A 12,824-nucleotide genomic window follows, 5' to 3' on the forward strand; every position below is an offset into this window, starting at 1 on the left:
AATTATAGGTAGGAACTTTTCATCTTTCTTTTCTTTTTTTTTCTTTTTTTTTTTTTTGGTGTTAAACTTCTTGCAACTCACTTAAATCATGCAGCTAAAACTTCATTCCTTCGCTACATTTCATAAAGGATAGTGCTATACAAACAGTCATTTTACTTCCCATGCACATTTGTTAATTTTTTTGTCATTGATCTTTATCAATCTTCATTATGATGACTGAAAATTGAAATGAATGTGTAAGAAGTTAAAATAGGTGTGTGAATAGCACTACCCTTTATAAAATAAAATAAAAGGGAACTTTAATGAAAAACTTCCGGAACTGTTTATTTTAACGAAAAACCACATTTTTATACTAAAAAGTCAATCATGATACTATTTACTTTATCCTTTATTTTGTCCTTATTGTTAAAACTCAAAGTTTTTAAGCTATTTTCGTTAGTTTTCCTTAAAAAAATTATGGTTAAATGACTCAAATGTTTCTAATTAAGGAGAGACTTTTTAGTGTGACCAGAACACGAAGTAGTACATATGTGTACCCGTCACAATGAAAAATTTATCTTGGCATGCAACGTATGCATGTCATTGTATTGTACAAATAAGTCGGCTGATATAAAACCAATTTATCCATGCTATTATACAAGGATTGATTTTTGTAATTTTAGTATAGGGGCCTTTTGACGCAGCACGAAACAAGAGGGATACGAACGTAAACTCTTGAAGAACATGATTTCTGTAATCCACCAGATTTTGGTTGAAAACCCAAAGGTTGTTTTGTTTAATTGATAACTTGATGCTTACAAATAAACAACCAAATAGCTTAAATAAACGTAATACATCTAATGGGACAACTCAAAGGACTAAAGACATAATTCGGTCGACAAACGAAAAGTCCGAATTTTTATGACAAACTTAAAAACTGTATTTTGTAGGTTGAAACGACCTGGATGGCCAAAATCCATCATACTTGTGGCGTCGTTCCTTTCTGAAAAGTATCATGGACCCAAATTAGAACTCAGACGCCAAATTTGTAAATTCCCACTGCATCTTTTTATCTTCGGACACTCCATTTCCTCTTCAATCCATTCTGCCATTTGTTTTACATCACCCTTGTATATAATTAAGGTATTTTCTCTTTAGCACTCTTTGAAATTATAAATGCAATTATCCATGCAATAAGTTCTGCAAAATATCAACAACTAACAATTATTCATGTGTTTGTGAACCACTGATGTTAATACAACTCAAATGTAAAATCGCAAAATGCAAACTCTAAGCTAATTGTGATGATCAAGCCACGACATCTCACATCATATTATACTTAGCGTGTAAGTTTTGTACACATATGATATAACTGCAACGACTACGCAATACACAGCATCAAAACGAATGGGAACTCGGATAAATTCCCATGCATGACAATTTGACAAATGACAAACATCCCAACATGCACCACATCCCTCTACAGTTCCAAATAAAAGCCCTAGCTGGCCCTGCAACCAGGATTTTTGTCCGTGTCAAATGTTCATTATATTTGGTCAATACCCACATGGCATGATGGGAACACATGGTTGGCCACAATACGATCACGACCCTCCAAACAGTGCACTCTTTGGTGAGGTGAGCCGACCTGTTCAAGTCCCAATCCCCACAACGTTGCCTGTCTTTTGTTTTTTCTTCAACTATTAGTAAACTGGTTGCTGTTTCTTCCTATGAAATTGACGTGACACTGGATCTAGCAAGTTTTGCCTTTTATGGATAATTTTATGCGGCACATAGTGACCTAATAGTACAATAATACAGTTAAACTATGTTCCAACCACCAGGGTAAGTTTATGTCGTTGTAGTTTTGTAGATTACTTCCACCGTCTCATATTCGAGTCGGTTGAAAGTCACTATGACCACATATATATTAGTGGCGAGTTCAATATAGGGCTTAGTGTAAAGTGTTTATAGGTACTGTTTTCTTGAGCAAGTTTGATATGAATACAAAATATACAAGTTTCCAGTTTTTATGCATCGGGCATTGATAAGTGGGCAAAAACAATGCAAACAGAAAATTGCAGCAGAGGGATAAGGAACTATTATTTGAAGAAATAATTAAACACATTTATCTGATAGACGTATAAATATACATGAAATTTTGCTATAGCCCTTACTAGTCTGATGTAGAAGTACGTGAATACAACACAATTACGACACAAACCAACTCTAGGAAATGGACATAGAAATTGCTAGATGGAGCTGCTAAGATGCTGGATTGTTACTCGAAGATGTTGCTGTCCACCCGTTTTGTGCTCCGTTATCAACAGGCACCAAAACTCCCCACTTCCCCTCAGATTCCGAGGGTTCTATAACTTTAACAGATCCATCTGTCAGTCCAACAGCGAATTGGCACGGCTCCTGCAGATGTGCTGTTAGAGCCAGCGGGTACACGGTTGGGCTGTTGAAGGGCAAAATAGTTTAGATAATCAATAACTATACAATGGACGGTTCTAGCAGTATCAGGAGACAAATCTTTCTTCTTTTTCGTTTTTCAACTTAATCAATAGGTGATACACAACTTTGTATTCCTTTTACTTCAACTAATTCCTTTTTTCATACTAACACGGGGGGAATCTAGGTAAATTAATCAGATATAATTCGTTGATAGACCACCTCATAAACCAGTCATAGTTAAATGCTGGAATACCTGTTTGATGATGGTTGTGGTAAGTACACCGACATGGTAATACGGCATCTTAGTTTCAGACTATCAGCATCAAATACTCCAATATTACCATCAGTAAAAGCCGCATAAACTAGTTGACTACTGGAGGAATACGCTGCACAAGATATGGGCGCAGGCAGTACATCTTGTGGCGTCCACTGCAATTTAAAAAAAAATGAGGGATTTGTTGTACACAAACAAAAGTAACTCATCCAAGAAGTTTAATTACCTGCCGAATGCACTCCGACTTGGCCGCATCATATAGTGCTAGTTGAGTCTCATGGTATACCAACAATCGGACTTGATCAGAATAGAATTGCACATGCGTGTCACCAACAGGCGCCTTTCCAGCGGGCAACTGAAGTGGAACCGATTTCCTCTTATCCCATGTATCCATGTTCCAAAAGCATAGCTGCAAAATCATTTTCTTTATAAATCCAATAACTTGTAAACATCAAGTTGCACAGCAAAAGTAGAAGAAGAGCTGTCACATACTTGAGCGTCAGCGCCTGATGAAACCATGAGTTTAAGGCTGATAGAAAATGCTAAACCAGTAATGTGCTTCTGGTGGCCTTTCAGCTTTGCTTTGACCTAACAGAAGAGCAGCACGATTTACATTGGCAATCAACAAGAGCAATACAATCACATGTCAACATATATAGAGATTCTTAAATCAATCACCTCATCAAGTCGAACGTTGTAAATGTGGATAGTTGAATCTTCCATTCCTATTGCTATGATGTTATTATCCAGAGGATGAAATGACAGGTAGGTTGAGACTGGTGGAGGTGGCATGAAAGTTGTCATCACCTGCAAACCAAGAATTTTTCAACCCAAACATGCTTGTCAATTCAATACATGCAGAATCATGCAAACTGTAGCAGTTGATAGAAACTGTCATAGGATAGATCTGCACTATATCCGTATCAAATTACCTTAAAAGTCATCATATTGAACAGAGACACTTTTCCTCCACAAGCTGACATCACATAAGAATCATTTTTCGAGAGTGCAATGCATGGAACCGCTTCTTCAACATTTTCTGAGACATCATTAGTCATTAAAAGACCACTGTTGGGTTGCCAATGTTGGGGAACAACACTTGCTGTGGCCTTTTAACCCACAAAAAAGTCAGATAAGTTTCATGAAAGTTGTTAACACATTATATGTTCATGCAATCGAATACATGCAGCTGATCAAAGAGAGAAATATGTATTCATGTGTGTATTGATCATCACCTTCCCACTTGGATTTTGTTCATTGCGGCTCCACTTCCATAGCTTCTGCACCCCATTTGAACCGAGTGCCAGAATGCCAGAACCAGAATTTGTGTAAAGAAGTCGAGCAACCTTAACAAAAATTAAGACCATATTAAAAAAATTATCTACAAACAATAAAAGAGGGAACTACAAAACAAAACCAACCTTGTTAGCAGGATCTTTACTTTCTGGCATAGTAGCCACCCGACACTGAACCGGATCAACAATCTCCGCCAGTTCCCAACGTTTAATTTTGTCAGATACATCATCTAAACTTCTTCTCTTTTCCAGGCTTCTTGCCATAGAATCGGCCCTTGCCATAGACTCGGCCCTTGCCATAGAATCAGCTCCATTCTACAACAAATATGCAGCAGAATGAGATTCTAGAGCAGAACTACGGATAAAATATAATACGCCTAGTTAATTATTAAATTGAATTTGGTGATAATGGCTACCAAATTTCAGTACTAACAAGATACAATTGTACATTGGTTTTTCATGCTGATGCCAACCAGTAAATCAAAATTTAAGTTCTCAAAAAAACATGACAAAACAATTTGAATGTGAATTGCATAATTTATACAACGTACAAGAATATGAGTCGGTCTGGCAGGAGAGCTTGTATCCATACGGTCCACTTTATTAATGGTTGGGTTGATGTTCGGAACCATAGAAGAACCAGATACCTGATTAATGTACATGAATACATCAAATTCTCAACAAAGAGCAAATCTATTTTTCAACAAACAGGAATGTACAAACGAATGAAAGGGTTATCATGGAATCAGAAATAAAAACCTTCATCTCAATAGGTGCTCTGGATGCTTCATAAGATCGAGTTTCAATTGCTCTTAAGGATCTGCGACCCTCAGCATTAACAAGAACTTTGATTCCGTTGTCAACTGTGGTAGCAGCAAGCAAATTTCCTTCCTTATTGAATCTCAAACGGGGAAGAGTCTGAAGCAATCCCAACATTCACAATCAATGAATGAAATCTCAAAACAAGGGAATCTTTTAATCAAGAGTATAAATAATGAGGAGTTTCACCAGAAGTCCACCCTCAGCTTCTGTACTAGTAAGAACATTTGTACTATCCATATCCCAAAACTTTATCTGGTTATCTTCACCAACAGCCAAAAAGTGATTTTTTGTTGTATCAAACTGCACTATGCCAGAAGATTTTTTTCGGAATCCATTATATGTCCTCTTTATTGCCCCTTCACTTTCATTCCATTCAACGAGGAAAGATTCACCATCTTTACTAGTCCCACAAGAGAATAATCTGAGATTTAGGAGGATCAGTTATAACTCATACATCTTCACATTAACAGAAAAATATGCGACAAAGGTACTTTACAGCATAAACAATGTGGATCTTTATAGCATAAACGATGTGGATAGTCCTATGTACCTATTTCCGTCATCACTATAGAGCATTGTGGTGCACCACTGCCCAGGAGCATCATAGTCAACCCTGGAGCCCACATTGTCATACAGCCAAGCTTTTATTTTCCCATCAACAGCAGTTGAAAATATGAACTGCAAAGATAAAAAGGTGGAATCAGGACATCAGTAGGATGCATCTTCACTGCAACCGCAAGAACAGCTTGATGCGACAACATTGTCTCTCATTTGTTGTTAGTTATTATAACAACAGTAAATATAATAATTAGTTATCTTCTAATGACAACTTTTGTGAAATTCCACGCACATAACAGGATATATAAAAATTGAATGTACAAGTAGCAAGGAATTCAAGGTAAACGAAGCAATCTGATATAAATAAGAAAGTATACCACTTCGGGCTATTTAGTTCTTTGAACAGTCACAAATGAACTCTAGCACCACTGAACAGGCCGTTTAACATATAAATAAAATTAGAGTACCCACATCCAATCAGTCATTTGAGAACTAGTAACATTAAGTGGCCATAACACATATGCAGACTTCAGCAAATGGACATGGCTTACCTGAATATTCTCCTTCTGGTGGGGGCAAACCGAGTAAACAGGTGCTTCATGACCTTCAAAGCTGAATAGATTTCTTCCAGCCAAATCCCAAACCTATTAATGTTTTTAAACAAATAATCCATTTAATATTGATCAAGTTAAACAAAAATAGAAAGCTGCAATATTTCATCCCCCACCTTTATCAGCTTATCCTCCCCACACGTTATAAGACATAATTGCTTGTTTGGAAGAGAAAAGGCTAAGTCATTCACACTACCACTGTGAGCGTCAATCTAAAAGAAAAACGAATCCAAACATCAGTCCAAACTAAAGTGGCAAATAATATATTATTGATCTTGAATTAGCACAAAGTGAATCAAACATACCTCCCAATGTTGCCGTAGATCATTAGGTCCTTGATAAGCGTACAAATGAACCAAGTGTTTGGTAAATGCAACACCTGTACAACAAAATACCCAGAATTATATCCACATTTGCATTAAAAATATGCTAGAGATGCGCTGCAGCTGCACATACCAATTAAGCTTCCATCTTGATTCCATGATACACGGCTTACAGATACCGATGTATCTTTGACCATAGCAACCTACAAGGGGCTAAAAGTTAACTGACAGAAGTGATCAATGCTCAATAATCATACGTAGTGCAGGCCTCTTATAATAACCATTAACTAAATATCATGAAGACACCAATACTTTGACAACAGATGGAACCTTCTAAGCACACATAAATATGATGGTTTTTATGACGGGTTAGAGAATACTTAGAGGATGTATAAGGTTCTGACTGAGTAATGAGATACACACCTGAAATGCATTAGAACAAGTAGTCATATTCCATACTTTGAATGGCTTTGACACTAGCCTCTCTCGCATCCCAACTTCCCATAGTGCAATTTCGCCATTACTACAGCCAACTATTTATAAACATAATTCTTAAGTAAGCTATGAATAGAAGTTGCATAAAAACAAAAAGTACAATTTATGTTAGGCGGTAAATAAAACCTACCAGCAAGTAATGTGTGGTGAGAAGGGTGGAAATCCATGCTTATCACAGTGGACCCTTGATGAAGAGTGCATGCTACAGTTCTCGGTAGGTCATCTAGTGACCAGGAAGCATGCTGGGGAGGGGGAGGATAACTGACCTGAAAAAATGAAGTAGGGAGCTCCACAATAATTAGCGACAGTGGACCATCTAGATACAGAACCACAAAATGCAAGAAAGAGGGCATCCATAAATTATGCAGAAAATTTAATCTGTTCAATAATACCTCATCAACAGGTTGTGCAGATCGTAGGCGTTTCATTAGTTGCTCGTGATCTGAGTTTGGATAATCACCCATTCCAAGAGCATTTGACGGTGTTCTTGGATGCTTTAAAGCAGAAACTGTTCAGGCAGCAAAGTTGTTTTCGATTACCAAATAGCTTGAAAAATATGAACTATATTCTGTTATCTGATACGTTAAGCAAGCAAAACAATGATAAGCAAGCTCAACAGTAAATACTTCTGGTGATAAATGAATTACATATTCTTACTATGCTCAATAAACAAGCGGAATGACCAAGCACAAAAGAACTAATCTAGAAGAGTTTGTTTAATCTCCTTACTCCTTCCTGACACAAATTTGTGACTATATTTTCTTCTTAAGTCTACATTATCACCTTATTAACATTGTGTTTCAAAACAAAGAATGAAAGTGAAATAAACATGGATCCAAAAAAATATTCTTCAACTTTTGTTAAGCTGTAGCCTAAATTTCAGAAGAATGAAAAACACACCTTGACTGGGTTGAACAGGGAAGGGTGAAGCGGCAACAACAGCTGATTGCACAGACAAGGAAGGATTAGCATTTGACATCCACCCTGCTAAATTTGCATTAGCTGCAGCTGCAGCTGCCGGCGGAAAAGGCTGTACATGACAGCAGCAGAAAAAAAACATATTGAAACATCACAACGTCAGCTTAGTTGAAAGAAATTTCAACATCTATAAAATTATGACGAAGGTTATGATCATACTCCACCATGTGCTCCTAGAGGAGCATAAGTTGGCTTCGCAAGAGCTGCAACTGGAAGAGTAACTGGCGTGGATGCACGAGCCCCATTTGTTGGAGAACACGAGTGATCCATGAATAAGGTTTTAATGTCAGGATTTGGCCTTGGGTTCTTGCACAGCTGGTGCTGCCAATTTAGACTGCAATAACCATAATTTAATGCTTCACAAATTTACAAACTGTAATCAATGATATTGACTGCGAGATCTACCTTCATACAAAATACAAAAGTGGAAATGCATTACAAACACCAAAGTACCTTTGATTAATTAGAGTTCGCAAGCGTGAAGCCTTTAGAGTGGGTAAACCAAGCTTCTCACGGAAAAGAGGATTTGCTTCTATCAACTTTTTAAGCTCTACTAGCATTATGCTTCTAGCTGACTTAGTATCACCATATTTCGATAACTGCTCATTTTCTCTGCATCAGATTAAAATTAGAGTTTTAAATCCCCAATTTTCATCTTCCTCAAATTGCACAAGTTTTAACCCACAGATAAACCCTTTAACATGTTATGAAACCCAACCTACATACACATTCAAAATAACCTAAAACATGATTCACCTGAAGTTTTCGAGAGTCAAAAGAAGCGTAATTTCCTTGTACAACTCTTCATTAAACGTTGAGAACACTTTCAAATCCTTCACCAGTATCTCAACTGCCTTGGCTCTGTCATTCCTGACCTCATTCCCCAAAAAAAAAAAAAAAAAAAAAAGCCACCACCAAAACACAAACAATTAACACATTCCACAAAACAATCATGCATGCATACACACAGAGAAAAACAGAAATGATCAAAATCGAAACCTGTCAAGCGCCTCGAGATACTTCTGCTTTCGAACCTCAAAGAAAATCTTCATCGAATAGCGATTCTCATCGACCTTGGTGAACCCAGAGAGGTACTTCTCGACCTCATCCCACTCTCCCGCCAGCGCCTTCTCCTCGAAGTACTTCATGTTGAAGAAGTATCCCGATTCCTGCTCCAGCCTGAGCTCCCAACCAATTCAAATTTCAAACCATAAACCGCTAAAATTAAATCAAAACCCCCAAAAATTGAAAAGTAAAAAAAATGCCCACCTGTGTACGGACTCCTTGAATTTCTCTTCCTCCAGAAATTGCAGGATCAGGAACACCAGTTCTCTGCTCAAAGACGACATCTTTGTTTCTTCGGCCGTCGATTTCAAATCTCAAGCTCGAAACTTTCGGTTCGCGGCGGAGGAGGCGGAGGAGGCGGAGGAGGAGAAATGGGTGGAAACAGCGGCGCCTTGGGTGGAGGCGGGCGGCTTTTCAATCGGTTTCTAGGGCAAGTGAAAAGGGTCTAGGGTTTCAGGTTCCATGAATTGGCGTTCAACGACAACAGTGCAGAAGCACAACGAGAGAAAAGGAGAAAAAGATAAAGAGGGGAGAGAGAGAGAGAGAGAGAGAGTGTGTGAGAAATGAGGAGTTGCTCGCACTTTCTTCGATGCGGTTTGCAGGGTCTTTGTTTGGCACCCACCGATCAGCCATCACTGAGTACTTATCACTGAAAGTGAGCGATTGATAGGCGGGTTGATAATAAGGGGAGCTGCTTATCTACCGAGTGGGGAACTGAGAACTGTAGGCGCAGCGCAGTGGGTCATCATTTCGTAAAAGGAGGAGATTCCACTTGGTTAGGGGCGGTTATTGGGTGCGGCGCTGTAACCGTGAGGACCGTTGAAGTTGTGGATACTGTGTATGCGTGTCAGAATTTGATGGGTTGGAGAGATGTGGTAGGTGGGAGGGGACAGTAGATGATTGGTGTCCTGAAAAGCAGGCTTCGGTTCCGGAATCGAAGTTGAAAAATCAAATGGGATTGAATATACGGGGTCACGTCCACCACTTCCCATTTCATTGTCGGGTGTCTACGTGTCAAGCTCTCCACTTGGACTCCGACCAGCAACACACGATTGCAACCTTGTTAAATGTCAGATATAAAGCGTCCAAATTTTATTTAATCGCGGATACAAATGTTAAATCTTTTTTTTTTTAAACCAACTCTAATTTTTGGAGTAAAGGTTGGTTTGTTATTGTTGTGCTTTGAAAAAAAATTGATTTTGCTTTGCTGTGAAAATAAGCTTATTTTTACTCTTTCACATTTTCAGTTTTTTTTTTCACCTAAAACTGTGAAAATAAGTTGTTTTTAAGTGTTTACAAAACACCTTTTTGAGCTCAGCTTTTTTTTATGCCCACTTTTTATAAAAGCACATCAATACCAAACCAGTACTAAGTCTTAAATTTTTCCCTTCTATTCCCTCCTCATTTCTCTTCAACCTTTGTTTTAAAATTGAGTTAAGTGTTAGAACCTAAAAAAAACTCAAATTCCCCCCCAAGATTTAGCCCAACATTTAGCCCAAGATTAGTAGTGGAGCCCACAAGTGAGAGTGAAATTTGGCATTTGATGTGACAACTCGTTCTTAATTTTACAATTTTAGTAATTTTAAATGTGTGAATTGACAAAAAAACCCCTATAAGTGAAGGTGTTGACTTTCGTGGACCAATGTATAGTGAGACATACGAAATATTCTTTTTGCGTATCCTTGTAATATTCGATGGTACGAATGCGTAGGTGCAAACAGAATCAAATTCAAATTTACGACAAATATTTCATGGATGTACGAAAATGAAGGGTAATTTAGTAAATTCAATTTTTTTTAGATGAATTGTCCCTCTTTATTTTATTAATTTATGTTGAGATTTTTTTCATGTCAACGGAACCCACGCCCACCTCCTGTACTCCCATTTCTCCTAAGCCACCATACATTGGCTGCCACCTTACCCTGCGCCCACTTTCATCTCTCTCACTCTCTCGTCCATCTTGTCCCACCTCTATAACCACCAGCACCGAGACCATAATGCCACCATCACCATACCATCATACCTCCGGCAACCACCGCAATCCCCATACTCCCTCAACCATGATCTTCTATCGGTAGAAACCTCCTTTTCTTTTCTTTTCTCCATGCACAATGGCACCACCATTGTTTATAATTTCCTCCGGCGAGATGTTGAAGTTCCAACGATGGTAAGTTCCAAAAACCACCCAAAACTTCTTGGATCGTGTTTTGGTTTGTATTTCTAGCTTTTTCTAAGGTTTTTTTTGTAGGAGTTGGCGCAGAAAGCAACACTGGAGAAATTTCCTAGTTTTCTGGCTAGTAACGAGGCAGCTTTCAAGCCATTTTCCGGCGAAAGTCGCCCACAGTCGAGGATACCAATGGTACAATTCGAATCCTTGTTCCTTGATCTTCGTTTTGGTATATTGAAAGGCTAAATTTAGCGTTGTGTTTAGTCGGTCGGAACGGGTGGTTTATACCAGGCATCTTTTTCCCTGAATTCGACGGTTGCAGTGGCAATTGAACGGAGAATAAGAAAAGAAAAAAAAAGAAAAAAAGGCTAATCCGGATTTGTGGGCCTAAGCCCAAACCTATCCCAAAACCTTAAGCCCAAGCTTTTGGGCCTTTGTCTCAGGGCAGTCCATTTCTGAATTGGGCTAAGAATATTCTTGGAATATTCCTTGGGTTGATTTTTCAGAATTTTCTCGGGAACTCTCCTAGGCTAATTTCGACGCCTCAAGTCCGTTTTTGACATCCACTTAGTGAGATTCCAAAATTTTAACGTAGTTGACTATTAGGGCGTCTCGGTTGACTTTTTAAGATTCACTGTTGACTTTTTACACAAATTGCTTGGGACCCTCGTTAGTGTATTTCGACACGCTGATTCTGATTCTGCCATCCGTTTCTCCAAATTCCAACGTTTTAATTGAGTTTTACTAATGGGTTCATTCATGCTCACTAGTGCACTCTTATACTTATGCACTTTTAGGTTTAAATTTATTCATATTTTCTACATCACTACACTTTATGGCTTCGTCACCCTTCGAGTGTTGGCTAGTACATCTCGATTCGGAGTCTAGGTTAGGATGTGTCATTTGAAGCCCAAATGTTAGGCCTGAATGCGTGCACGCTCGACATGAGCCAAGCCCAACAACAGAAAAGTCGCACCCACGTGGGCTTGTCGCCCACTTGTCTGATGGCATTCATGAGCCTAACAGGTCTTTTTCTGATTGTGCGGCCACAATCAAATGGCCCGTTGGTTCATCCAATGGTCCACATTCAAACTTTTTTTTTTTTAGTTTTATATTTATATATTTATTGAATCCAACATTTGAGATCGAATATAATCAAATCTAACGATAAAAAAAAACTAACATCCCAAATTTAATTCAACGGCTAAAATAATTAAAATTTTTATTTAACTCAAAATCACCCAAATTTAGTGATTTTTCAATATTTATCGGAATCTAAATATTTTAAGGTTAAAATGTTCATAAAATTAAATTAGAATAGTGTACATAATTTTTTTTAAATTGCTTAAAAAAATTAGCCTAAATTTATTCCTTAATAATCTCAGGCTAAGAAATTTAGGCCAAAAGGGTTGGAGCAGAAAAACTGTTTCTGGGTTAAAACCTAAATTTTATGAGATAAAAATTTTAGGTTTTACTCTAAGGGTTGGAGATGGTCTTAATGTATGTGTATTTATTTTGTAATTAATATTGGGCCTCATAGTTACTATAACTATTAAAATATAATTAGAATTATTTTTTTATTTTTTATTTTATTGGTCAATGAGATCCGTACGTAGGGATAGACAAAATACCTGCGGTTACCCGCCCATTTAAATTTAAGGGTTACGGTTATAGGTAACCGTTTAAAATAAATGGTTATGGGTATAACCGTTTATCTGTGAAATTTAAATAGGTGGTTATGAGTATTAACTGCGGTTATAAACGGGTAACCGTTTACCCATTTATTTTCTATATGTAATG

The 12,824-nt window shown here is 37.8% G+C and overlaps 1 protein-coding gene across 1 annotated transcript; it reads right to left on the reverse strand.

Annotated features, from left to right (window-relative positions):
- Positions 1-2,057: 2,057 nt before the first annotated feature.
- On the reverse strand, positions 2,058-9,505 carry LOC103403711 (topless-related protein 2). The gene is made up of 25 exons (XM_029095416.2): positions 9,062-9,505; positions 8,792-8,971; positions 8,549-8,662; positions 8,246-8,404; positions 7,952-8,126; positions 7,715-7,844; positions 7,207-7,322; positions 6,945-7,080; positions 6,743-6,852; positions 6,453-6,522; positions 6,302-6,375; positions 6,113-6,208; positions 5,937-6,029; positions 5,378-5,505; positions 5,014-5,248; positions 4,765-4,923; positions 4,557-4,652; positions 4,132-4,320; positions 3,946-4,056; positions 3,643-3,819; positions 3,389-3,517; positions 3,203-3,298; positions 2,937-3,119; positions 2,690-2,865; positions 2,058-2,440 (listed from the first exon to the last, which is right to left on the reverse strand). The coding sequence occupies exons 1-25, from the start codon at positions 9,139-9,141 to the stop codon at positions 2,245-2,247; spliced, it is 3,408 nt and encodes a 1,135-aa protein (XP_028951249.2). The 5' UTR covers positions 9,142-9,505; the 3' UTR covers positions 2,058-2,244.
- Positions 9,506-12,824: the final 3,319 nt, after the last annotated feature.

Source organism: Malus domestica, chromosome 16 (genome assembly GCF_042453785.1).
Source record: "Malus domestica chromosome 16, GDT2T_hap1".
In the NCBI taxonomy this organism is placed as follows: Eukaryota; Viridiplantae; Streptophyta; class Magnoliopsida; order Rosales; family Rosaceae; genus Malus; species Malus domestica.

What these genes read in the sequence shown, in the direction of transcription:
- LOC103403711 (XM_029095416.2), bottom strand. Translation starts at nt 9,141, where the DNA reads ATGTCGTCTTTGAGCAGAGAACTGGTGTTCCTGATCCTGCAATTTCTG. An exon ending in CTGCACAACCTGTTGATGAG is followed by an intron (nt 7,081 to 7,206) that starts GTATTATTGAAC and finishes TCATTTTTTCAG; the next exon opens with GTCAGTTATCCTCCCCCTCC. An exon ending in AGTCGGAGTGCATTCGGCAG is followed by an intron (nt 2,866 to 2,936) that starts GTAATTAAACTT and finishes TTTAAATTGCAG; the next exon opens with TGGACGCCACAAGATGTACT.